At 44.1% G+C, this 27,767-nt stretch overlaps 1 protein-coding gene across 1 annotated transcript in view; it reads right to left on the bottom strand.

Annotated features, from left to right (window-relative positions):
* The window catches only part of OPA1 (OPA1 mitochondrial dynamin like GTPase), a 64,788-nt gene that overhangs the window by 19,187 nt on the left and 17,834 nt on the right, over positions 1 to 27,767 (bottom strand). The window contains exons 8-29 of the mRNA XM_054175579.1: positions 27,028 to 27,081; positions 24,836 to 24,940; positions 23,498 to 23,584; positions 22,313 to 22,426; positions 21,764 to 21,844; positions 21,341 to 21,415; positions 20,816 to 20,887; positions 20,543 to 20,642; positions 19,506 to 19,636; positions 18,855 to 18,927; positions 18,691 to 18,763; positions 17,391 to 17,506; positions 16,320 to 16,384; positions 15,667 to 15,743; positions 13,547 to 13,712; positions 12,154 to 12,306; positions 10,499 to 10,607; positions 9,516 to 9,595; positions 7,472 to 7,612; positions 6,428 to 6,544; positions 5,083 to 5,176; positions 3,764 to 3,874 (exon numbers count right to left, since the gene is read on the bottom strand). Of these exons, the coding sequence (XP_054031554.1) occupies positions 3,764 to 3,874; positions 5,083 to 5,176; positions 6,428 to 6,544; positions 7,472 to 7,612; positions 9,516 to 9,595; positions 10,499 to 10,607; positions 12,154 to 12,306; positions 13,547 to 13,712; positions 15,667 to 15,743; positions 16,320 to 16,384; positions 17,391 to 17,506; positions 18,691 to 18,763; positions 18,855 to 18,927; positions 19,506 to 19,636; positions 20,543 to 20,642; positions 20,816 to 20,887; positions 21,341 to 21,415; positions 21,764 to 21,844; positions 22,313 to 22,426; positions 23,498 to 23,584; positions 24,836 to 24,940; positions 27,028 to 27,081 (2,194 nt within the window). The remainder of the gene's footprint in view (positions 1 to 3,763; positions 3,875 to 5,082; positions 5,177 to 6,427; positions 6,545 to 7,471; positions 7,613 to 9,515; positions 9,596 to 10,498; positions 10,608 to 12,153; positions 12,307 to 13,546; positions 13,713 to 15,666; positions 15,744 to 16,319; positions 16,385 to 17,390; positions 17,507 to 18,690; positions 18,764 to 18,854; positions 18,928 to 19,505; positions 19,637 to 20,542; positions 20,643 to 20,815; positions 20,888 to 21,340; positions 21,416 to 21,763; positions 21,845 to 22,312; positions 22,427 to 23,497; positions 23,585 to 24,835; positions 24,941 to 27,027; positions 27,082 to 27,767) is intronic.

Below are 27,767 nucleotides of genomic sequence, written 5' to 3'. Positions count from 1 at the left end.
CTCAGGATCAGGAAATCTTGGAAGCACAGATTGTCAGGTGCTGAGAGTGCACACCAGGCCAGTACAACTATATGTTTAACCTGTTCTTATGCTGTTCCCTGTGCACCCAGGCCTGTTTGTTGCCAGGGGCTTGACACTGGGATACACTGACCATGGGCCCTTCTCAGTGTTCTTATAGACTGATGGCATTTTAGGGCATTTTACAGGTCACTTCCCCCAGTGTGGCTATTTCTCTTCTTCTGTGCCTCTTTTGGTGTCTTATGATCCTTTCTCTCAGATGGTCTCTAGTTCTAGGGCTCTTATGACAGAATGTTAGTGGTTGGAAGGGACCTTGAAAGATCATCCAGTCCAAGCCCACTGCCAGAGCCTGATCATTTGGAGTAGATCACACAGGAACACATCCAGGTGGGTTTTGAATGTCTGCAGAGAAGGAGGCTCCACAAGCTCTCTGGGCAGCACCTTCCAGCGTTTTGTCACTCTCACAGTGAAAAAGTTTTTGCTTCTGTTCACATGGAACCTCCTCTGCTCCAGCTTGCACCCACTGCCCCTTGTCATTAGAGCCTGGCTCTGTCCTCCCCACACTGCCCTGCACATCTTTATCACCATGAATGAGGTCACCCCTCAGGCTCCTCTGCTCCAAGCTAAAGAGCCCTCAGCTCCCTCAGCCTATCCTCAGCAGGGAGATATTCCACTGCTTTCAGCATCTCTGTGGCTCTGCACTGGACACTTTCAAGCAGTTCCCTGAGGTCCTTCTTGAACTGAGGGGCCCAGACCTGGACACAATAGTAAAACAGCTATAATAAAACCTGAGAAGTAAACAAAGAGGCAGCAAGACTCAGAGCCTAAAGGACATTAAGGGACATTCATCATTCATATGGGTTCATCAGGGTTAAGATACTGTTCAAGGCTACAGAGGACAGATTAAACCCTGTAATAACAGGTGGTGTTGAGCCTTCTATGAGCTCTCTTTATGAGACTGGGTCATCCATGTTAGAAACAGTTTGACATGAACCTGCTTCCTGAAGAAAGAACAAAATACTGGAAGTGATTCAGCATTACAAGATTGATGCAGCACAAGAGGAGAGAGTGCTGCTGTATCACCAGCCTCAAGAGGAAGTGTCCCAACCTCAGGTATATAAACAATTTAGATTTGCAAGTACACTTTCCAGCCAGGAAGCAAATCATGGCCTCATATTTACAAATTCAGCCTGGAAATAAAAGGCTGCTTGTAAGCATCAGAAGAATGACATCCTGGAACACATCTGCAGTGTGAATAGTGAGCCCCAGCAAGTTAACTGATTTAGAGATGGAGATCAAGATACATGAATGACTGGGTTATATAAACACAGCTGCCTGGAACAAGAGTGAGACTGGACTTCATGACTCAGGAGAACCCCTCCATTACATGCCTAATTAAAGCACAAATAATTACCCTGAATGTGTGTGGTGGGTGTGACAACTTTTTTGCCTTGAGCAGAGCCTTGACCACCACTAACTGCTCCAAAAAGGAAATTACTTCTGTAGCCAGCTGAGAGTTCAGTGCTCTATGGTCTCAGGAGCACAAAAAACCCCTGCACCACAGCAAAGCATTATTCATGAAGGGAAAGGTAAAGAAGTCCCTTCTGCATAGAATCAAAGGTGGCAAGGGTTAGAAGAGATCTTGAAAGATGGTTTGGTTGATTAGATGGTGTTGGGTGATAGGTTGGACTTGATGATCTCAAAGGTGTTTTCCAACCTGGTTAATTCTGTATCATCTACTCCAATCCCCTGCCAGAGCAGCATCACCTAGAGCAGATCATACAGGAACACATCCAGGTGGGTTTTGAATGTCTGCAGAGAAGGAGACTCCACAAGCTCTCTGGGCAGCACCTTCCAGTGTTCTGTGACCCTCACAGTGAAAAAGTTTTTGCTTCTGTTCACATGGAACCTCCTCTGCTCCAGCTTGCACCCATTGCCCCTTGTCATTGGACATCACTGAGAAGAGCCTGGCTTTCTCCTCCTGACACTCACTGCTCACATCTATAAACATGAACGAGGTCACCCCTCAGTCTCCTCTTCTCCAGGCTAAAGAGACCCAGTTCCCTCAGCCTGTCCTCATTAGGGAGATGTTCCACTGTCATTTGCCCATAAAAATGTTAACCACTGAGCAATAAAAGCATCCAGAATGTCGAGAGAACATTGCTGATTTGACTACAGACCTCAACAGTGGAGGCTCTAAAATCCTCCCATAGGTACAATAAAAGAGAACATGCCACCATACACCATTTTGTACTGAGCAACAAAGGACTTCCTCAGAATGATGTGTGTGGCATCTGTGACCTCCTGAACCTCAAGAAATGCAGTGGTGTTTTCACTGCACAGTAACTTATGAAATGCATGCTACAGACTTTATATATATATATACACACACACACACTAATGTGCAGATACCTAGGATTGTAAACACACAGTCAGGCTGCTCTGACAGCTGAAGTCTTAGTTTACAAAGTAATAATCCTGGCTGTTGCTGCTCTGAAAGGAGAGCTCATTCCTGCTGCTGCTGCTGCCAAGCAAAATCAACAATGCAAAGACTCCAGGTCAATTTCGGTGCAAAACAAAGATTAACTTAAAGATGTGTTTGTTATTGCTCCTTTACTTTCTTTTGAAACACAGCATATTTATGAGGACCAAACCAAAGCCACCAAGTTTCACTTTATACCAGCATTTGCTCAGGAAAAAAAGAAACAAAACCCAAAGGCCTGCTATTGAAGGAAGAAAGCAAGAAGCAGCGCTTGCTAACAAAAGGAGGTAACTAACTCATCAAGGATCTCTGTCCCACTGTGCAGGCTACCACTAATTATACCTCACAGAATCACCAAGGTTGGAAAAGAACTCAAAGATCACCAAGTCCAACCTGGCACCCAGCACCTCATGACGAAACCATGGCACCAAGTGCCACATCCAATCCCCTCTTGAACACCTCCAGGGATGGGGACTCCACCACCTCCCTGGGCAGCACATTCCAATGGCTAACAACTCTCTGTGTGATGAACTTTCTCCTCACCTCCAGCCTAAACTTCCCCTGGCACAACTTAAGACTGTGTCCTCTTGTTCTGGTGCTGGTTGCCTGGGAGAAGAGACCAACCCCCACCTGGCTACAACCTCCCTTCAGGTAGCTGTAGACAGCAAGAAGGTCTCCCCTGAGCCTCTTCTTCTCCAGGCTAAGCAACCCCAGCTCCCTCAGCCTCTCCTCACAGGGCTGTGCTCAAGGCCTCTCCCCAGCCTCGTTGCCCTTCTCTGGACACATTCAGGAGTCTCAATGTCCTTCTTAAACTGAGGGGCCCAGAACTGGACACAGGACTCAAGGTGTGGCCTAACCAGTGCAGAGTACAGGGCACAATGACTTCCCTGCTCCTGCTGGCCACACTGTTCCTGATGCAGGCCAGGATGCCCTTGGCCTTCTTGGCCACCTGGGCACACTGCTGGCTCATGTTCACCTGGCTGTCAATCAGTACCCCTCAAGGTCCATCCGAGATTGTGTTCCCCCAAGGCCCTATACAAGCACAGAATGATGCATGCAAGACACCAATTGTTTGATCCCAGTATACTACCCATGCCTGCCTTTGAATCAGTAAGATCTAACCATGTCAGAAAATTCCATCTGTGACAGCAATACAGTGCTAGCACACGAACAACCCATGGCACAGTAAGTGTTCTCAAGGACAGCAGCCTGAATTTGCTTCCTTTCAAGCTAGTTCCAAAACACCACAGGGCAATTACTTACTGAGATCCTCTGCCAGCTGGACCCTCTTGCCAGTTAGGAGCTTCACCTTTTTTTCATTGTCCTCAGCAAAATCTTCAAGCACTTCCTTTACATTCTTCTCCAAGCGCCTGACTGCAAGAAACCCCACAGCAAATCACCAAAAACCAGCAAGTGGTAAAACTTTGGCACCTGTAACAACCTCAGGAATAAATCTGCTAAGTTCTGTGGGAGACAGGATGTGGTCCCAGGCTAACTGACCCGGTTGGAGAAAAGGCAACCTTCTGAACACTGAGACACATTAAGATAGGAAAATGGAGAAAGTTGTTTAAATGCCCAAGGATATTTTTCTCCCTATTACTGGATGACTGTTTTGGAAGGAGATACAGGTATCTGTAGACTGCTTTGTCTACTAAATTCAGCAGTTTCTTCTGTAGAACTGAGTGCCCAACAAATCTTTCATTGTAAGCATCCTTGCTGCCTCCTCCTCAACAGTTACTTTCCCTATCAACATCACCCTCATCAGAAGAATGAAGGTGAAGGATGGGAAAAGAAGTTAATGGTGACAGCAGCGTGGTGTTGAAAGGCTGATGACACAGAGAGGCTTTGCATATACAAGGCCAAGAGGAATTAAAAGCACATTAAAGTGGTATTATGTCCATCTTAACATTGAGATCCCTGCCCTTCATACTTAGAGGGAGTGCCTCCTAATGAATCTTCCTAAGCTTCAGCCCAACAGCTGTCAATGAGGTAGGTGTTACAAGCAACAGGATGTAATTTTCTACTTTTAGGGCCAATTTCTTCTCCAGGGAGGGTAACTTGCATCACATGGCAAGCTTCAAAGATTTTTTTCCTGCACCTTCTTCAACAAGCAGGTTGAGAATGATTTGGAAGGGTCATTACTAGTAGTTGTTGCACCATGGCACCAGCCTATTGCTGCACACAGGGAAGCTGCTGTGGTATAAACTCGCCTAGGAGTTCTACAGCACGTTTTTCGTGGCTTTAAAGAATCCATTAGAATTTCTTTCTTACACCAAACATTTTGAAAATCAAATCTACAGCCAGACTGACCTGATGGTAAAAAAAAAAAAGGTGACTGTTTATTGACATTTGTTCTGCTTGGAAAGACAGACTGGCAATTGGCACGGTGCAAGCTGATAACGTTTTAAACAGGAGAGTGCCTTAACTATTTGACATCCTACTGACATCAAATCTTTTAATGTAAACAGAACATCAAATTCTATTGAAACCTTCTAATTACCCAATCAAGTCAAAAAAGAATAAATAAATCTGCCAGCCATGCTAAGCATGAAAGGAACACACAGCTAGAGGAAGAGCCTTACCTTCAGTGTTAGTGAGCTGCTGCCTCAGGGTGTTGGCTGTAATTGCCAGCATCCTCTGTATCCGCCAGAAGAGGACAATGTCATTGCATTCCAGCTGAAAGGAGGGAAGGTGCAGTGTCAGACTTCCAACATCCAGGGAATATCCTGTGCTGACAAGAATCTTTTGACACTTTTAGTGGCAGCTGTAAACTCCTGAGCTTGCACAACTGCTGTAAGCAACAAGCAAATCTGCCAAAAAACACTCCTTGAGATGTGTGTCAGCCCAGTTTAGCACGCTGCAGAGCCTGCACATCTACCATTTTCAACAGGAGTCTTATCATGAGCTATCATGGAAAAAACAATGTGCACACACTACATGCAGCCTAACAAGCATCATCTCCTGCTCACTGAAACACCACACTTGTTCATGGGAAGCGTACTGAAAGACCACAGCTGAAGCCCACGTTGTGACTCCCTGCTTGTAAAGACAGTGGTGGGCCAAGGGCTGTATCTGTTAAGGACAGAGGGGACAGTTTCTGCAACTGCAAAGATGGCAGGAGGGAACACTAAATTCATGCTAGGAGACCTTAAAATGAGACCATCAGGAACTGCAGGTTAAATATCATGTTGAGCCTATTCTCTACAGGCTCAACATTCTCTACAGGCTCTATAGACTCTATAATGTCACACTCTTACCTTTTACAGGCAAAGATTTCTAGCTCCATGGGGATCACTGCTCCTCATTAGAAAGAGGAAACAAAACTCCACAGAAAGTGAGGAGGTCTCTTTCCACCAAATTGGTTTTTATTTAAAAAAAACCCCTATATATTCTTTTCTTTGTGCAGCTTGGTGCATATTGTCATTTATTGAACAAGCCTGGGTTTACAAGACTAGGAAGTCACAAGATTTGTTTCTAAGTTGTATCTTAGTTTTCTGTTGATCACATATGGCTCCAGGTATTAACTCTAGCCAATTCTATACCAGACATAGCCCATAAGAATCTCTTACTTCATGCTTTCCTAATTGTTTGCATCAGTGTGGTAAATAAATATCAATGGGGAAAGGGGAGAAATGGACAAAAAGAAGGGATCAATAGCTGTACACTGATACTGCAGTGTATTTCCAATAAACCTCTCTATCAATGTCTAAGTAATGGCTGATACCTAATGGTAATGTTATGTATTAGTATGTATCAATTCATCAATTACAAGCCTCACATAAAACATGCCTAAAATCACCACCTATCTCAAGGTACAGGATACAGAAGAAAGGTTAGGCTACTTTAGTGTATTTACAGACTTCACTTTTGCAAGTGAGATGGAAGCATCAAGGCAAAACTCAGGTGTCCATCTGTTCTTCCATTTACCTCTGAGTCCACAAAATGCCTCTGATAATAATAGAAACCTCTTCGACAGAGATTGCAGTGGTTCAAGGCAGTCTTCAGGAAGTATCTTCTGTAAATTTGGTGCCATGTGTCTTTAATCTAGGAAAAGAGCACTTCAGTTTGACTGAATAAATACTATTTATATGTATTTATGTATTTTTCAGCACTTAAATGCATAACTGGGATATGATTAATGTGTTAGTTACATTTGGCAAAGGTTACAGATGATTGTCAATTAGAAAATCTCCTCTCCCAAGCTTATGACATGACTGAATGCAGCCAAAATATGTTTCAAGTACATAGAATCATAGAATCAGTCAGGATTGGAAGGGACCACAAGGATCATCTAGTTCCAACCCCCCTGCCATTGGCAAGGACACCCCACACTAGATCAGCCTGGCCAGAGCCTCATCCAGCCTGCTCTTAAACACCTCCAGGGACGGGGCCTCAACCACCTCCCTGGACAACCCATTCCAGGGCTTCACCACTCTCATGGGGAAGAACTTCCTCCTCACATCCAGCCTGAATCTCCCCACCTCCAGCTTCATCCCATTCCCCCTAGTCTTATCACTACCTGATATCCTGAGAAGTCCCTCCCCAGCCTTCTTGTAGGCCCCCTTCAGATACTGGAAGGCCACAATTAGGTCACCTCCGAGCCTTCTCTTCTCCAGACTGAACAGCTCGGAGAAAAGAAGGCTCCAAGGTGACCTTATTATTACATGCCACAAAAGAGGCCAAATTGTTCTGATCTTGGCATGATGTAATCATTGCATTAACACTGAGAACACATTTTTGAGAGGTACTCATTAATGTATAAATTAAACCAGAATCACAGAACATCAGAGGTGTGATGCCTGATAGCCAACAGAAATCTGCCAACCGCGTGCAAGCAGTTTACAGATTCCTTTGGAGACATCTGGATGACAAACTCAGTGTTCAGATGGAGCCTTCTGAATGCTGTCTAGAAAGAACAGGCACATGTTCACAGGGAGCTTCCATGTGTTTTGGGGCAATTCTGCATCTTACCAGACAGGGGTCCACTGTTACTCCTCTTGCTTCAAGGTTTTTTCTCACCGTCGTCACTTCGTCGTTTGCCAGATAAGCTGCATGTTCCTCATCGCGTTTGATTAACTTCTCCAGCTCATTTTTTGTTTCATTACGGATATTCTAGGAGAAGAATCAGTAGCTACAATTAATTACTGCAGGCTTGCAGGTCACCAATACAGTTTACATGCTTACTAAGTCAGAAGAGAAAATACCTTTCATAGAATCCTAGAATGGTCGGGGTCGGAAGGGACCTCTGGAGGTCATCTACTCCAACCCCCTCTGCAGTCAGCAGGGGTATCCTCAACTAGATGGCATCCTGGACTGCATCAGGAAAAGTATGGCCAGCAGGAACAGGGAGGTCATTCTGCCCCTGTACACTGCACTGGTTAGGCCACACCTCAAGTACTGTGTCCAGTTCTGGGCCCCCCAGTTTAGGAAGGATGTTGACTTGCTGGAAGGTGTCCAGAGAAGGGCAACAAAGTTGGTGAGGGGCTTGGAACACAAGCCCTATGAGGAGAGGCTGAGGGAGCTGGGGTTGCTTAGCCTGGAGAAGAGGAGGCTCAGGGGTGACCTTATTGCTCTCTACAACTACATTAAGGGAGGTTGTAGACAGGCAGAGGTTGGTCTCTTCTCCCAGGCAACCAGCACCAGAACAAGAGGACACACTCTCAGGCTGTGCCAGGGGAGGTTTAGGCTAGAGGTTGGGAGGAAGTTTTACACAGAGAGAGTGATTGCCCATTGGAATGGGCTGCCCGAGAAGGTGGTGGAGTCACCATCATTGGAAGTGTTTAGCAGGAGACTTGATAGGGTGCTTGGTTGCATGGTTTAGTTGATTAGGTGGTGTTGGATGATGGGTTGGACGTGATGATCTTGAAGGTCTGGTCTGGTCTATTCTATTCTATCCTATCCTATTCTATTCTATCCTATTCCCCCTCATCCTATCACTACAGGCCTTTGTAAACAAGTCCCTCTCCAGCTTTCTTGTAGGTGCCCTTCAAGTTCTTAAAGGTCATTATTAGGTCTCCCCAGAGCCTCTTCTTCTCCAGGCTGAACAACCCCAGCTCCCTCAACTCTGTGTTTGGAATGGAAGGTGCTATTTAAACTCAGAAGAGACTTCCAAAAGCTATGAGCAAATAAGAAGGGAGGTTACAATGAGAACAGGCAATCAGAAAATACAGCTGTCTACACTCACTACAATGGCAGTGATAATGCCATACCAGACTAATTAAATCCAAACAGGAATCATAGAATAGAATCAATAAGGTTGGAAGAGACCTCAAAAATCATCGAGTCCAACCTGTCACCCAACACCTCATGACCAAGGTGCCAACACCATGGTACCAAGTGCCACATCCAGTGCCCTCTTGAACACCTCCAGGGATGGCGACTCCACCACCTCTCTGGGCAGCACGTTCCAATGGCTAAGAAATTGCATGCTGAGAACATGTTCTGCACCATGAGCGTGGTGGAATGCTGGAACAGGTTGTCTAGGGAGCTGATTGAGGCCCCACCCCTGGAGATATTCAAGGTGAGGCTCTACAGAGCTCTGGGCAACCTGATCTAGTTGAGGATGTCTCTGCTTACTGCAGAGGGGGTTGGACTGGATGACCTTTGGAAGTCTCTTCCAACCCGAAGCGTTCTATGATAGCAAAGAAGAGAACATTTTCCATCCTGTTTTCATTCATTTCTTTCTACTGCAAGAACTTTAATACTCACCTCAAGGGCATAAGAGCAAAGACATCATTCAGCTGATGAATGGAAAGCAGTTTACCAACTATTGTATCTACAGCATGAAAAAATAAATACTACACCACAGAAGATTCTATGGCAAACAATCATCAGTAAAAGCAAAGTTTCTGGGGTTTTTTTGGAGGTTGGGGTTGTTTGCTTGTTTTTGTCTAAGTTACTTACAACCATCTAAGTGTGAAGAGCATTGGTATACTTTTAAAATGTACAGAGCACTAGTCAGTTTTCTAAAGGTGATGAAACTACAAATTCTTTGTGTTCTTTTTCTTGCTCTTACCTGTTCTTTGGTGCGGCCCACCCAGTACAACCATCTCTTTTTCCAGTCTGGACCCACCATATCTTCAATAACAGATTCAGCTAAAATAGGAAACATGACATGAAGTACCACTCAAAATACATGTAATCAGCCAAGCTTACAGTTCTAAACTTGGGTACAAGATCAGGTATGGACATTTTACGCCTAAGAACATTAGATATGGCATACTGAGCTGAAAGAGAGTTCATTTTCTTCTAGTAGCAAGTATTGTGCTAGGGTTTGGTTTTAGTATGAGAATATCTTTATTGATGATCTGGATGAGGGCACTGAGTCCATCCTCAGTAAGTGGCAGTTTAGGCTGGGTGCCTCCTGTTGCTGCCACACAAGATACAGCTCCAGTGCCCTGGGTGTCCAGCCCAGTGGGTGGACCCAGGAAGCTGTGTGTTTCATACCCATAATGTCCTGCTCCCTATAAATCCATCAGTAAGGTCTCACATTTCCTCTGTCTTCCCTTGCTGCTCCCATGGGAGATGCTCCCTATCTTGTAATGGAAGGGGAGTTATCTCAAGGCCTCTTGGGCCTGGCTAGGCCTAATGCCAGGAGGAGAAGGGGGAAGGGCAACCTCAGATCTGGCCAGCTGAGATTAGCCTAACGGGGCGGGGGGGCGGTGGGGCAGAGAAGAAAGAGCTCTGGGGGGTTTGGGTGTACCTTCAGGAAGGGAGAAGGGAAATGCTGGGATGCTTCTGGGTATGCTATAAGTGACTCTGTGCTTTGGGATCCTTTTTGTTACTGTGCTTGTAGCTCCCTGTAAAACACTCACTGCCTTTCCATTTAAACTTTCCATCACTTCTGCAATCCATCTGTGTGAGCCTCATTTTTTTTTCTCCTGCCCCGGTGGGAGGATCTGCCTCAAACTGGGACAGTGGTGCTGATACAAAAGCTGGCTGTGAAGTGAACCAGAGCCAGGAATTGACAGAGATTAAAAACAAAAGCACACAACTCACTGTCTTTGAGACGACTTTGGAGAGTCTCTTCCATGAAGTGAATAGCTGCATCCCACTGCTGTTTATCAGATATTGATCGATCTTCTAAGGCGTTGTGCTGGATCACTCGCTGCAACACAGAACACAAGAAGTCATTCATTTAGCATTAGTAAAAGAAGATTTCTGGTGGTCTTTTAATTGTTTTGGGTTTTTTTATGTCTACAAAAGTATCTCCCTTATGAGGAAAGGCTGAGGGAGCCTGTGACAGTTTAGGCTTTGTGACAGTTTATCCTTTCTTAAAGGCACAGCCTAAACTGTCACGGAGCTGGGGCTCCTTAGTTTGGGGAAAAGGAGCCTGAGAGGTGACCTCATTCATGTTTACAATGATGTGCAGGGCAGTGTCAAGAGGACAGAGCTAGGCTTTGCTCAGTGATGTGCAGTGATAGGACAAGGGGCAATGGGTGCAAGCTGGAGCAGAGGAGGTTCCACATGAAGAAAAACGTTTTCACTGTGAGGGTGACAAAACAGGCTGCCCAGAGGGGTTGTGGAGTCTCCTTCTCTGCAGACATTCAAAACCTGCCTGGATGTGTTCCTGTGGGACCTGCTCTAGATGACACTGCTCTGGCAGGGGAATTGGATTGGATGATCTTTTGAGGTCCCTTCCAATCCCTTATACAGAATACAGAATTATGTTCTGTGAGTCTGTGACTGGGCACACAGGATTTATTTAAGAGGCACCTTTATAAGCACTGCCAAAATACTGTCTTCTGCCTTTAATTTGACTCTTGTCTATAGCCTAAATGATGCAAAAAAAGTAACACAGCAAACAACATGAAATCCCTGCAGATTACAGAAATGCTGCTGTTTTCTGTGGCTATACTTAACAGAACAAATGTGCTGATGCTAAACAATCCTCACAAGGGTGTCCTTGGGAAACCAGGGGATTATATAGGACTTTTTTTGTCAACCAACCAATTCAATTTACTAGATGTCATTAGCCCTCAATACAGGAAGGACATGGTCCTGATGGAGCAGGTCCAGAGGAGGGCTGCAAAAATGATCAGGGGACTGGAACATCTCTCCTATGAGGACAGGCTGAGGGAGCTGTGATTGCTCAATCTGGAGAAGAGAAGGCTCCAAGGAGACCTAATAGAGACTTTCCAGAACCTGAAGGGGGCCTACAAGAAGGCTGGAGAGGGACTGTTTACAAAGGCCTGTAGTGATAGGACAAGGACCAATGGCTCCAAACTAGAGAAGAGTAGGTTTAGACTGGATGTTAGGAACAAGTTCTGCACCATGAGGGTGGTGGAACCCTGGAACAGGTTGCCCAGGGAGGTGGTTGAAGCCCCATCTTCAGAGGTGTTCAAGGTGAGGCTTGACAGGGCTCTGGGCAATCTGATCTAGTTGGGGTTGTCCATGATGGCTGCAGGGAGGCTGGACTAGATGACCTGTGGAGGTCCCTTCCAACCCAAGCTATTCTATGCTTCTCATTAACATAATACAATGAAATTAATTGAGAAACAGCTGATTCACATTATGATATAGAAGAGATGGACATCTCTCCCTATCACTTTATAACTACATTAAAAGAATGCAAAACTATTGAATAAACAGCTTTAGAAGAACTATTTCCACAGCATTTAGTCAACAGTGCCCCACATGCCACTGCATTATACCAGGCTATCCTCTGCTCGCTCATTCCATTTGTGTCGCTTAATAGTTTCCTCCTTGACAGCTTGTTTCAGTTTGTCGAAGATGTCATCGTGCTCCTTTCCTTTCTGTTCGGTCATGAAACGGGAAAACTCCTCTTGCAAAGTCTCCCATGCCACCTAGAAAGAAGAGCAGGAAATGCCTACTGAAATGGACCACTCGAATTTGTCACACTTTCAGAAAGCAACAGGCAAGAGCAAGAAATTGACTTTCCCCTCCGCTTTCCTTTTCCGTGACTACTAAAGTCAACCTTATGATCAGGCTAAGCTTTGCTGTGCTACTGGAACAGGTGTCATGCTGCTAAGTTTGCTGACATCTACTGAACGTGGGTATACTCAGATAAAAGGGTTTGATTAGCCTTGGAAAAGGAGGTGGATTTTGGTCTTTAATAGGGAAGGGGGGGGAAAAAAATGACTGGAAGAGCACAATGGAATGTTCCTGCTGCGTTTTCTTCTCAAGATACTGGTATTCTGATATCCCTCAACAGGAGGAGGACATGGACACGATAGTGTGGGTCTAGAGGAGGGACATGAAAATTATTAGGGGGCTGGAACACCTCTGCTGTGAGGACAGGCTGAGGGAGCTGGGGTTGTTCAGCCTGGAGAAAAGAACAAGAGGACACAGTCTCAAGCTGCACCAGGGGAGGTTTAGGCTGGTGGTTAGGAAGAAATTCTACACAGAGAGAGTGACTGCCCATTGGAATGGGCTGCCTGGGGAGGTGGTGGAGTCACCATCATTGGAGGTGTTTAGCAGGAGACTTGATAGGGTGCTTGGTTTCATGGTTTAGTTGATTAGGTGGTGTTGGATGATAGGTTGGACTCGATGATCTCGAAGGTCTCTTCCAACCTGGTCTATTCTATTCTATTCTATTCCAAGAGAAGGCTCCAGACAGACTCAATAGTGGCCTTCCAGTACCTGAAGGGGGCTTAAAAGAAGGCTGCAGTGGAACTGTTACCAAAAGCCTGGAGCGGTAGGACAAGGGGCAATGGTTTGAGATTAGAGAAGAGTAGATTTAGATTGGATGTGAAGAACAAATTCTTTACTGTGAGGGTGGTGGAATATTGGAAAAGGTTGAGGCCCCATCCCTGGAGATATTCCAGGTGAGGCTGAACAAGGCTCTGAGCAACCTGATCTAATTGAGGATGTCCCTACTCACTGCAGTGGGGTTGGACTAGATGACCTTTGCAGGTCCCTTCCAACCCAACCCATTCTTGCCAGCCTTCTCTGACATGTAAGCTGGTTACATGAACAGCAGTTAGCCCTTCAGACCCCCACCTTTCTACTCTGGGGCTATGCTTTTATCCCAACAGGCTTTGCACAGATTTTTTTGTTAAGAAGAAAAAATACCAAAGTTCTCACCTCTACTGCTTTATTAGGCAGCTGCTTGTCAGTCCACTGCTTCAGTTTGATGTCTACAGTGGTGTTAAATGTCCCTGAGTTCATAGTCTGTGCTGCTGGAAGGTATATATTCTCAATCACGTGAGTAGATACCCTTTCCCATAAAGTCTTCTGAAGAATCTCCTCCCTGAAATGGAAGTTGTAACACAGGTGATGTGCTGTAACACATATGAAGTGACTAGCAGGTATGGATTCCATTTGGTAGAAACAGTGAGACAAGAAGACTACAGAGCACAGGAAATCATAGAATCAACAAGGTTGGAAAAGAACTCAAAGATCACCAAGTCCAACCTGTCAACTCAACACCTCATGACTACTAAACCATGGCACCAAGTGCTACATCCAATCCCCTCTTGAACACCTCCAGGGATGGGGACTCCACCACCTCCCTGGGCAGCACATTCCAATAGCTAACAACTCCATGAAGAACTTTCTCCTCACCTCCAGCCTAAACTTCCCCTGACACAGCTTGAGACTGTGTCCTCTCGTTCTGCTGCTGGTTGCCTGGGAGAAGAGACCAACCCCCACCTGGCTATAACCTCCCTTCAGGTAGTTGCAGACAGCAAGAAGGTCTCCCCTGAGCCTCCTCTTCTCCAGGCTAGACACCCCCAGCCCCTCAGCCTCTCCTCACAGGGCTGTGCTCAAGGCCTCTCCCCAGCCTCATTGCCCTTCTCTGGACACATTCAAGTGTCTCAATGTCCTTCTTAAACTGAGGGGCCCAGAACTGGACACAGGACTCAAGGTGTGGCCTAACCAGTGCTGAATCCAGGGCACAATGAATTCCTTGCTCCTGCTGGCCACACTGCTCCTGATGCAGGCCAGGATGCCGTTGGCCTTCTTGGCCACCTGGGCACACTGCTGGCTCATGTTCAGCCCTGAACAACACTAAACCCCCCAACTTCATCCCATATATGCTTGGAACTAAGGACACAAACATACATTTCCAGCAGCAAAGACAGCTTTAGAAGTTCAGCATTTTCCACAACTTAGGTTTCCAGTTCTACTCATCAAGTGCTATAAAACCAGAACCACCACTACTTCTTAACTCTCAAGAGGAAAGCTCATTCATGCTGTGCACCCACTTGATCCACAACACATAATGAAGCAAGACTAGACATGGGCCAGGGTGCTTCAGGATCTATTACATGGTGAACAGCAACAAACACCAGAAAGGCAAAGCTGCACTACATGTGGACTAGAACACAACTCCAGACTAATTTGCTGCTTACAACACTTACTCTGAACACATCCACATATCCAGATTTACCCTAAGGACTTTCAGAGTCATACATTTTGTCTTGGTTTTTACTATATGACCAAGTGAACAGTTCAATTCAGGTTACTGAAGGCATTAAACACCTTTTTTTTCCCCCCTGTGGTTCTCAGTTGTGGTGCAGCAGGCTGTCAAAGTGGCTAATCTCCTCTCAGCCTACATCTCAGTGGTTTTACTATGCAGTGATGCTAGACTTCAAAACACTTAGGCTAAACTCAGTCTCCTATGTCTGTGCCTTACAAAGGGCAGTGTAGTATGATGCTCCTTGGCTGAGGCTATTAAGGAGGTCCACATGGAGGATGAAACTCCCAAACACCCAGAGCAGCTCTTCTGACAGTCAGGACTTACATAATCTTACCATTCAAGTCTCTGATTCACAGGAATACAAACCCATTTTTTCCCCTCAAGGACATCTCTACCTAATTTCAATATGCAGAATGATAATAATCCTCACACAGCAAGAGGAATTTCAGATTCATACTTCAAATGAAGATCCCAAAACACCTTTCTTGTGACTTCTCATTTCTGGGGAATATCTGCTGGTCATTGTAAGTGTACAAAGCCAGAACAAACCACAAACTGACAGCCTGCACAGTTTGATGATGCATGATAAAAGTATTTTCTGCTTCAGGATAATAAACAAAGATGACTTCCACAAGGACAAAATGGATGCTAAGACAAACAGTTCCTTACTGATCAGATGATTGAAGGCTCTTTGTATTTTAAAAGCAAACTTCTGATGCAAAAAAACCCCAAACCAAACAGACACCCAATAGAAATAAGAAAAGGGAAAAAAAAATTACCATACCAGTGCTTGGGTGTGACCTGAGTCAAACTTATGACTTCATCAAGGATCTCATTCTTTGCTTTTTCAAACAGTTCATTCTATGTGAAAGGAAAAACAGGGAACAGTAAGACTTCAAGTAGAGTTTGATCATCTTTCCACATAAAATTTAAACCACAACCTTTTTCTTATGGCCTTTGAGCCCAAAATGTTCTGCACTGTGTATGTGCTTGTCAAAAGCTACCCTGGTTTACTACACATCTTCCAACCCATCTCTTGCATGCCTGGTCAGGTAAGGCATCTGAATATTCTGGAATTAATGGAGAATGGAATCCTATTTATTTTGTTACCCTGTCTGAAGGAGCAGGGAATTAAAACTGTCATGACCACAAAGAAACACTGACCTATTCCTGTGGGTAAATTAAGTCACTTAGCTGGATGCTAGAATAGTGAAGGATTTATTATGCACCAAAGATCACCACTCTGAAGCACACTATTGCAAACAACAGTGATTTCACTATTGCCCTCCCTTACAATAATTTACACTGTCCTCCCATATCAAAGTGTCAGTAGTTTATGTTAACTTGAAGAAACCTTCACACATGAGACTAAATGGCATAGATTTGAAGCCATACTCTTCAACACTTTGTAGCACACAAATTAAAGCAGTACTTTACCCTGTCAAGCTCTCTTAACCTGGGGTAATTGTTCTTCCATTCAGTCTCAAGATTGAAACGTGTGGCTGCAAAAAAAAATCACAAACAAGGTCTTCAGTTTCTTTAGCTGTCTCTATGCATACAGAATGCAGAATTAACCAGGGTGGAAAAGACCTTTGAGATCATCAAGTCCAACCTATCACCCAACACCATCTAATCAACCAAACCATGGCCTCATGCAGTCTCTTTTTAAACACCTCCCTGGGCAGCACATTCCAATGGCTAATCTCTCTTTCTGTGAAGAATTTCTTCCCAACATCTCAGCCTAAACCTCCTCTGGCACAGCTTGAGACTATGTCCTCTTGTTCTGTCACAGGTTGCCTGGGAAAAGAGACCAACCCCCACCTGGCTACAACTTCCCTTCAGGTAGTTGTAGACAGCAAGAAGGTCTCCCCTGAGCCTCCTCTTCTCCAGGTTAAACACTCCCAGCTCCCTCAGCTTCTCCTCGTAGGGCTTGTGCTCCAAACCCCTCACCAGCTTTGTTGCCCTTCAAGACTACCTTAGAAGTTCAGTGGCTCCTACAGTTGCCATAAACCCTCCACAGAGCTTGTAGTGCTGCTGCAAATGACTAAAGATTTTAGCTGTGTACACTCAGACACTGTCTGTAAATTGCAGGATTCATGCACTGATAAAAATGTGGTGGAAAAAGGGTCATTCAACTTAGTGCTGTGTGCAAGTCAGTCCTGCCCTGGCTGATGGTGCCATTTCAAAGAACAACTGAATCCAGTGAGGAACTGTGTTTTGCCCACAGGGACCATATTTCACCCCCCCCCCCCCCCCCCACAGTTTCCTTCATAATTATTTACTCCTTTGGATTTTAGAGCAAGCTCTTCACACCATGAAATACCTTATGCCTCTGTAAAGATGACCTGGGGCAACTACCAATTAGTGAGAAATGATGACCATAGAAAACACAGAACCCCCCAACTGCCTAAGAGTGCTGGCAAAACAATGTTGTATGTACATGGAAGAACTGTTTCACAGCAAGCTGCTACTTTCACTTTTGCACTTGGTTTTTGACAAGATACTTACCTTTAAAAGCATCTGCTTGCTGCTCCACAGACTCTCTCACCATTTTCCAAAAGCAATCTGACACAGCAAGACTTAAGTTCTTTGTTGTTACCTGGTGGGCCTTCAGCATACATGTCCTATAAAGACAGACAGCTAGAGGAAATTCTTCTATTCATATTCCTGTTTTCTGGCTTCCAGTTTCTACTCACAAGGTTAGAGCTTTGCTCTCTGTAGCAGAGAATAACATGTCAATGTTCACCCAACACAGGTTCCAGTCTCTCTCTCCAAAATGCTCAATATAGATAACCACCAAAGCAAGGGAATAAAACCCAACCCAACACTCCCCTCACCTCAAATTAGATTTTTCTTCTAGAGGTCAAATGCAGGGATAGAATAGACTAGACTAGACTAAACTAGACTAGAATAGACCAGGTTGGAAGAGACCTTCAAGATCATCCAGTCCAACCTATCATCCAACACCATCTAATCAACTAAACCATGGCACAAGCACCCCATTAAGTCCCCTCCTAAACACCTCCAGTGATGGTGACTCTACCACCTCTCTGGGCAGCACATTCCAACAGCCAATCACTCTCTCTATGAAGAATTTCTTCCTAACCTCCAGCCTAAACCTCCCCTGGCACAGCTTGAGACTGTGTCCTCTTGTTCTGGGGCTGGTTGCCTGGGAGAAGAGACCAACCCCAACCTGGCTACAACCTTCCTTAAGGTACTTGTAGACAGCAATAAGGTATCCCCTGAGTCTCCTTTTCTGCAGGCTAAGCAACCCCAGCTCCCTCAGCCTCTCCTCATAGGGCTTGTGCTCCAAACCCCTCCCCAGCTTTGTCGCCCTTCTCTATAGCAATCCCCAAGACAGCAGCCCCCAAGACTGTGCAGCCTACTTCCCTGAGAAATAGGAGCTTGGGAAATGAAAACTCTGCTCAATGTAACTTCCAGCAGAATGTATGAGCTAACCCTCTGAATACAACAGAGCTGTCACACCAAAACAACTGATACTTAGAGGCACTACAATTCACAGTTGGGCTGGATTTGCTCCTCCCAGTGCCTACTCATAGGCTGGGAACTTTGTTCTTCTACAGCCAATGGGGAGGGGCAAAAACCTCTGAAGAACTGCCTGAAGATGCTCACCTCTCTAACACTGACTTATAGCAAGCATTATGAACCAAGGCTAACTTGGTCACCCCTTAGACACTCAAACAGAACTTTCACGCTGCCATCCTTTAGTTTAGCTCAGCCAGCAGAACTGATGCCAGCATTTACCAACACAGGCTCATCTTATTCAAAGGAAGAAACAGCAACATACTTTAGCAGCTTTGAATTTTGAAAAAATTCCTCTTCATATTCTTTAATGGATTCAATGCTTTCACTGCTGTTCCCTGGAGAAAGAAAAGAGGGCTGCAGCAGTTCCGTTTAGACCGTTTTCTCTGTTGTCAAGGAGAAAATAAGCAGAGCTAGAGCTTTCTTTACCTTTCCCAGTAACAACTGCAAAATAGCCCAAAGCTTTCATTGGGAAGAGTTTGCCTTCAATTATCTGCTGGATCTGTGAAAAGAAAGGATTTTGGTTAACTTTGCAGAGACATTCTTTCCTTCAGTAAAGGTTTTAAACCAGCTCTAGCTGTATCTATGCATAGATACCATGGGACTCTGAATTCTATTGATACTTCCAATGAACAAAAAAATAAGTAAAGGCATAGAACAAGTAAGATACAACACAGCAAAACATGAAAGGAAGGGAAAAGGCCTATTCTTGAATATTCTAAAGCCTTCTCAGGGCAGTGAACTTGTCCAGGTCACCTGCATGTAAGGAACCAATAGTACAGCAACCTGTAGTCAAGCTGTGACTGGAGTCACGTAGCTGATCACTACTGGCAAAGCCTGAGAGAGACTAAAAGCAACAAAATCAGGCAGAATACAGAAATAAGCACTCAAAACTATCTAGAACAGGCAGGTGAGGTCCAATATTTCTGACAGCATAGAATCAATAAGGTTGGAAAAGACCTCCAAGATCATCAAGTCCAACCTGTCACCCAAGACCTCATGACTACTAAACAGCATCTCAAGTACTTTTCCATGTGTGACTTTAGCCATCATAATGTGAGACAAATAGTTACAACTCACCCTGCTTGGGCTAGCCACGTTCTTCTCAGCAAGATCAACTTTAGTCAGCACAAAAATTGTCCTTTTGCCCTGGGGATCCATTTGGCTGACTAAGTCTGTGACGATGCTGCGTTCTGCATCTACCGAGCCATCTAAAACAAAGAGCAATGAAGTATTATTTTAGGGACTATGTAATCTACCACATGGTATTGAAGATATAGCAGCTATCAAGTTTCCTGCTACAACTTAAAACCATTAGAATCACACTTATGTTACCTTTTTTGGGTAGGCAGAGTGGGAATTTGCTTTGCTTCCAGTATCATTTAAAAAAAGAATAAAAATTGGATGAATTTGGAGCAAATACCAGCCTGCTAAAAATATTAATCTCTGTTGTTGTCTGCAGCCTCCAAAAATACTTCTGAAGACATCTGGAATTTTATTGTCACTACCATTTTGTAAGTGATAGAATAGAATAGAATAGAAAGGAATAGGAATAGAAAGGAATAGGAATAGAAAAGGAATAGGAATAGAAAAGGAATAGGAATAGAAAAGGAATAGGAATAGAAAAGGAATAGGAATAGAAAAGGAATAGAATAGGAATAGAATAGGAATAGAATAGGAATAGAATAGACCAGACCAGGTTGGAAGAGACCTTTGAGATCATCAAGTCCAATCTATCATCCAACACTATATAATCAACTTAACCATGGCACCAAGCACCCCATCCAGCCTCTTCCTAAACACCTCCAGTGATGGTGACTCCACCACCTCCCTGGGCAGCCCATTCCAATGGCCAATCTCTCTTTCTATGAAGAACTTCTTCCTAACATCCAGCCTAAAAACCACTCTTATCAAAAAGCTGCTTTTTGCTATGCATATCAAAGGTGCCTTCATTTATAAACAGACATTCCCCAGCATGCTGTTTTGTACACTAGAAAGATTACCACAAAGAGAAAAAACAACCCCAAACCAATCAGTAGTCCCCAGGATGATGCAAAAATAACAATTAAAACAATTAAAGCCCCCCCCCCAGGTGGATAACCATCTAGACTCATTACCTTGAATACAAAGGATGATGGCATTAGGATTCTGCATGTAGGCCTTGCTGAGGCTAAAGATAGTTTCCTTTGTATCTGGAGCCATACCTGATGTCACAGTCTTTAATATGCATGTGGAGATACACAATTAAAAGGAAAACAAAAGAACACAGAAAGATGTGAAAAACCCAAACCAACAACAGTGAATGATCTCACTTATAACACCATCTCATTTACAGGTCTTAAAGATATGTATTTCCCCCCCCACCCCCACCTCATTTATTGCATACTTACACTAATGACTCCAGGCAAATCAACCAACACCATTCTCTGCAAACCAGGACCTTTCACACTTAAAGAGATGGTCTGTGAAGGAAAATTGAAGGGAAAGGTTTACACACACATCTACTCCCTAGGTAATTAGATAGCCACATTTACACTAAGATATGCTCTGACCCAGCAGCAGCCTGTATTTTCAATAGCAGGTCCAATTACATGTGCACATAATTGGCACATAAAGCAGATTTTAGCAGTCCAAAGACACTTTGCATAGTGCAAAATATTAAGTATGTGCAACCTGGATTCACCAAAGTCTGCTAACTGAGGAATATTCAAGGAGGTGGTTGAGGCTCCATCCCTGGAGATATTCCAGGTGAGGCTCAACAGAGCTCTGGGCAACCTGATCTAGTTGAGGAAGCCCCTGCTTACTGCAGAGGGGGTTGGACTGGAGAGCCTTTGAAGGTCCCTTCCAACCCAGACCATTCTATGAGAAGATATATATCCACAGACACTTGCCAGTAAATATTTGAGAAGTCTTACCTCAGTGCTAACAGTGCACCCTTCCTTCACACTATTTCTCATTCTGATTTCTATTTCATTTCTCAAAGCTGCAAGCTGTTTTGAGAAAAGCAACATATCAAATATAAGAACTCCTTGTAACTGTGATAAAATAAAAATCACCAAAACAACTAAGAGAGTTTACTCAGGGATTCAGACCTCTGCTGATAAATTCTGTCTCAAATGCACATTGAATACCTAAGTCTCAGAAAGGGGGTGCTAAAAGACAGACTACCTGTAGAGCACAGCAGCTCCTTCTACTTTTGATCCTGTAGAGCCAGCCAAAACACACACTAAGAGATAATAATGGATATAATGCCTTGCTCCACCAACCATATTTCACTGTGATTAAGTGGGAGCTAATCAGCTCACAAAGACACAAGGTTCTCAATTCTTGATACTTACATCCTCCTCCTTGGTCAGATCAAACTCCCGAGAGCTGTCTTTGAATAAAGCCACATGGTGGGGACCTTCACTAAGGGTTACCTAAATGTTAAAAGCCTTAAGTGAGAAAATATGGTAAAACTAATACAGAGACATAATGATAAGCACACAGGATACCATTGGCCTTCTTGGCCACAAGGGCGCATTACTGTCCTGCAGATAACTTGCCATCCACCAGGACTGCAAGGTCTTTCTCCATGGAGCTGCTTTCCAGCAGGACAACATCTCATCTGTACTGGTGCCTGCTGTTATTCCTCCCCAACCTCCAGGTGTATCAGCCACCCCTCCCAGTTCTGTATCATCAGCAAACTTGCTGAGGGCACACTCTGTCCCCTCATCTAGCTTGTTAATGAAGATAAGGAAGAAAACTGGACCCAGTACTGATCCCTGAGGAACACCACTGCTTTGGGGCCATTTTACAACCAGAAGTTCACATATACCCCACTTAACAGCATAATCAGTGGGAAACTACATTGCAAATGCTGAATCAGAGATGATGATGTTTCTTACCTTCACAGGGGAACGTGTCATCATCTCCCCAGAGCCTCGAGGGAAGATGCGGGCTTGGGCAATCATTTCTAACACGCTGGTCTTTCCTGCACTTTGATCTCCAACCACCACCACCTTAAGTGAGAATTTAAACAGCCATTCACTTCCAGCAGGACATTTTGGAAGCTTAGACAAAAGCTGACTGAAAAGATGTTAATCTGTATGACACTGGCTGTGTTGTGTTTGAAAAGAGGTGCACCTGTTTAAATACGGAATCCCTGAAGAATACTAACACTTAGTCACCTAAAAGCATTGACTTGGGCTTAAGACAGCACAGCCCACAAAGCACCTGACAGATATCATTTGCCAAGCCACCTAATAAAGAGAGGAAGGCCTTGATGTTCTCATGGCAGACAGTTCTGTCCTTGCACAAAGTCAGCAGGCAAAACACTTCCTAAATGATCACCTCTTAAATGTTCCTGATCACCTCCCAAATGCTGCTTCTGCCTGGAGAAGGCTGATTGCTGATGTAGTTGCTGTCATTTCCCCACCTTACTGGCTTCCTATAGAAGCCACCAGTGCTACACTTGGTTGTGCAAGCAAGAAGTGCAAGCCAGGACAGCTAAAACCACTCTCAGGCTCCAGCTAAAACCACTCTCAGGCTCCCCATTCCACACCAGCACTGCTGTGGGGAGTCAGCTAGCTGTGTCACCTTACCATCTCAGCTCTGCTGGTACACACTGGAGACAAAAGCAATTTTACAATGCTGAGGAGGCTGCAGTGCTGAGAGTGAAACCATTTTAAATGAAAGGCTGAACACAGCAGCAGTACCTATATGCAGACAGGGTTTTATCCATGAGCCAAGACAGGCTTATCATAGTTACATCACTGGAGGTGCTTAGGCAGAGACTGGATGAGGTGCTTGGTGCCATGGTTTAGTTGATTAGATGGTGCTGGATGATAGGTTGGACTTGATGATCTCAAGGGTCTCTTCCAACCTGGTTAATTCTACTCTATTCTACTCTACTCTATTCTACATTGGTTATCCTCAAAATTCTTTTGTTGCATTTAAAAGTGGAGAACAGATGGAGTTACCCAAAACCAGCCTAGTACTAGCCTTGGATTATTCTGGAATAGAATTAAAAGTTCTATCCAATCATAGCATTGCCATTTCAATTCAGAAACCCCTTGGATGGGTCTACTTACTCGAGGTAGGTGATCTTGAGTGTTATAACTGGCATCATAATCAGAGAGGATGTCGAGCACTTCAGAATACATATCAATCAAGGATTTCTACCACCAACAGAAAAAAAGCAAGAGAGGGAAAAAACACAACCAATTAACAGAATGAAGATTCAGTTTCAGACTGCTTCAGCTGAACATCCTGTAAACTCATCTGTAAGAACCTGTTTATCCTCTCCCTGTGATTTGAAACCTAAACGGCCTTATTGCAGCACAGATTTGTTTTAGGAAGCACATTGTAGCTGCAAATGCATCTTGCTGAAGGAGCAAAACGAGAGCTCTTATGCACAGCATAAGAGAACTGCAGCACTTAGACTTCAATTTCAAAGTAAGAAGCTGAATTGAGTTTGTTCCATTAAATCCAGACTGGGTGGGGTGCTTGGTGCCGTGGTTTAGTTGATTAGATGGTGTTGGATGATGGGTTGGACTCAATGATCTCAAAGGTCTCTTCCAACCTGCTTAATTCTATTCTATTTTCAACCTGATGAACAGTAAGCATTAGGAAGAAGTTCTATACAGAGAGAATGATTGCCCATTGGAATGGGCTGCCTGGGGAGGTGGTGGAGTCACCATCATTGGAGGTGTTCAGGAGGAGACTGGATGGGGTGCTTGGTGCCATGGGTTAGTTGTTTAGGTGGGTTGGATTGGTTGATAGGTTGGACACGATGATCTTGAAGGTCTCTTCCAAGCTGGTTTATTCTATGTATTCTATGTAATAAGGGTACAGAGAACCATCAACCTCATTCTGTACAGGGAAGAGCTCTTTATCTTCCAGTTCCCAGAGGAAAAAGGAAGATCCATATTGGTCAGGAAGTGACACAGAGAGGCAGAAAATGTCAGTTTTTAGAATGCTCAGGATGCTGGGAGACAAAAGCCAAAGGATAGTTAACGCAGTCTCCATGGATTTATATAAGGCCATTGAAAGATGTATTCCTACCAAACTCATAACAAAGCACAGAGATATCAGATTATGCCTGCAAGGAGAGCTGGAAGCATATTTATGAGTAAATACAGTGAAGGTATATCAAAAACCCCAATCCACATTTTCTACTTAACTAGGTATGTTACTTACTTAAGACCTGGTAACCCCTTTGTACCTTCAACTGCTGTCACTCACAAACCTTATGCAGCTCAAAACAAAAAGAGGTGTATAAAAGCCTTGGCATGTAAAAAAAAAACACCATAAATTAGCACAGATAATGTTTCAAGTTCATAGATGACTGAACAAATTCAATTTAGAACAGCAGCAGGGAAAATATGGCACAGTTAGATCTCTGTGCTGATTTGTAACGTGTAAAGTACCTTTAATTTCCTCTGATGAATTCCCTTGTCATCTCTTTGCAGTACCAGCTTTCTTAGTTCTTTGTTCTCCTTCTCTAGTCGTTCAAGCATTCTTTGGTACTTGAGCTGCAACACAATGGCACAAACACAGTCTTGCAATTACAGAAAGGGGCCACTCACAGGAGCAAAGTTTTATGTATGAAGAATGTCTTACCCTTCAAGCAGGTCTTTAAACAAACAGAGAAACCTTTGTGATTGCTAGAGTCTATTAAAAATACAGGACCATCAAGAGAGACTCTTTGAATTCAGCAACACAGCACCTCAGCTTCAAATGTTTTAAAAGGACCACAGCTTTCTAATGTGAGAATACATAAATGGACCTCTAAGCATCTTAAAGAAGCATCATTTTCAAAGGAGCTACATATATGCAGGCAGGCAGAAATTAGTGCCACTGGGAACTGCCTGTTCAATCAAAAAGATCACAGGGCTCAAATGTCAAGTTTCAAGGCCAGTTTAGACTCCTTCTTCAGTACAGAACCTCAGTTCAAGAAACAACTCTACCAGTTTAGTCCTGTTTAGATTATGATAGCCCTCTGAAGACGAGATGAGAATGGATACTGATACCTATTCTGAAAGTTATTTTCCATGGTGAGGAAATCTATTTGGCCTGAGTGGACTTTAAAGAACAAATCAAATTCCAAGCTGTTATAAAAGAGATGAGTAATAATGCATTCAAAATTAGCAGACCTGGACCTGGAGTACTGTGTACAGGTCTGGAGCCCTCAATAGAGGAAGGATGTGGACCTGATGGAGAGGGTCCAAAGGAGGGCCACAAGAAGGATCAGGGGATTGGAGCTCCTCTGCTATGAGGACAGGCTGAGGGAGCTGGGGGTGTTCAGCCTGGAGAAAAGGAGGCTCTGGGGAGACCTAATAGCAATCTTCCATACCTGAAGGGGGCTACAAGAAGGATGGGGAAAGACTGTTTGCAAAGGCCTGCAGTGACAGGCTGAGGGGCAATAGCTTTAAGCTGGAAAAGAGCAGATGTAGATTGAATGTTAGGAACAAGTTCTTTACTATGAATGGTAGAATACTGGAACAGGTTGTCCAGGGTGGTAGTTAAGGCCCCTTCCCTGGAGATATTCAAGGTGAGGCTCAGTGAGGCCCTGGACAACCTGATCAAGCTGGGGATGTCCCTGCTGACTGTGGGGAGGTCAGACTGGATGACCTTTGGAGGTCCCTTCTGGCCTGGACCATTCTATGATTCTGTGAAATATAAAAAAGAGGCTATAGGACCTCACATCAAAACAATGCAGCTGAGCAACAGAGAGAATGAATTTTAGAGAAAAAGCTTTTAATCCACCCAGAGCAATTTTTGCACCAAATAGCTCAATCATAGAAACAGCTTTAATTGAAAGAACTGCTCACTGCTTCACAATTGTTTTGATTAATACTGCATGGCTTATATACAACTCTAACACTGTCACTGCAATGTTTTTTCTTAATGCAAGGCACACACACACAAACACAAGGATACTTTATTTCTCCTAAATGCCACTGTACTATCATCTGAATTTCTCACTGCACACATCCCATATGATGGCTATTTTTCCCCCTTGGACAAATGTACTTAAAAGTTTCTTTACTTTACTAGAAATGGTGTCTTCTAGATTGAGGGATCAATACCATAACCTCTTAATAAGTAAACTCTTTTGTCTTCCTGCAAGAAAAGTGACATTTAAACAGAAAAGATACCACAGACATATTCAGTAGCACTGGAATTAGAAAAGAGACCTGTAGAATGTTAGGAGCTAACATGCAGAACAAGTTAAAAACCAGAATATCACCACTCTATTTGTATACCACTCATGGGCTCACTTGATATTTCAGGAATATATAGCAATGAAGACAAGGAAGGTACTTTTCTGCATGACCTACTCCAGGTGATCCTGCCCTGGCAGGGGAGTTGGACTGCATGACCTTTTGAGGTCCCTTCCAACCCCTAATCCTCTGTGATTCTGTACTTTTGGGAAAGTATGATTACACCAAGCTTTGGTGTGTGCCAACAGTCAACTCTGTCTTTGATAAACTCAGAGACTGAAAGAAACCCCTGCATTTTAACCAAATATCTTGTATTTCAGGTGTGCTTTTGTCCAGCAAACCTGAGCCTGCTGCACATGTATCTCTAACTAAGCCAGCAGTAGTTCAGAAGTTACCTGAGTGCGCAAAAGTTCTTCTTGAAGTTGATCAATCTTCTCTTTGTCAGAAACCTACAAAGGAGAACAATCATGGCTACTAACACACTGCTTAGTTTGTCCACTGCAAGTAACCAAAGCACAAACTGAAAGCTGCATTCCACATGGAAAAAAATGACATGCATTTTAAAGCAAGTAGGATTCTTCAACTAGCATTTGAGATTCGACACTGATGGAAAGTTTCATCTGCAACAGGAGGTTCACATAAAAAGAATTATCTGAGTTACAGTACATGCAAGGGCAAGAACTAATCCTTCAAGACTTAATGCCCAGAAAGTGGGCTTAAGGAAAAACCCAAACTATAAGGTGCTCAGAGTTTGCTGGCCCCTCTCCTGGACACAACTTTGGTGGTCAAACTCTTGGGATCTCGTAGGTTCATTTCCTGAATGAGAATCACCTTAATGGGATATAACCACTCAAAGACCTGCTTGCCACAGAAACTCCTTTCAGGTGAGTAGTCACTACTTTTGAATCTGCAAGGGGACTCTTATTTCATATTTCATGTGGCCTTCCAGTATCTGAAGGAGGCCTACAAAAAGGTTGAGGAGGGACTTCTCAGGATCTTAGGTAGTGATAGGACTAGGGGGAATGGAATGAAGCTGGAGGTGGGGAGATTCAGGCTGGATGTGAGGAGCAAGTTCTTCACCATGAGTGGTAAAGCCCTGGAATAGGTTGTCCAGGGAGGTGGTTGAGGCCCCATC

Source organism: Dryobates pubescens, chromosome 32 (genome assembly GCF_014839835.1).
Source record: "Dryobates pubescens isolate bDryPub1 chromosome 32, bDryPub1.pri, whole genome shotgun sequence".
In the NCBI taxonomy this organism is placed as follows: domain Eukaryota; kingdom Metazoa; phylum Chordata; class Aves; order Piciformes; family Picidae; genus Dryobates; species Dryobates pubescens.
Note: the sequence above shows the minus strand (reverse complement) of the source record. Positions and strands in the feature narration are given on the sequence as shown.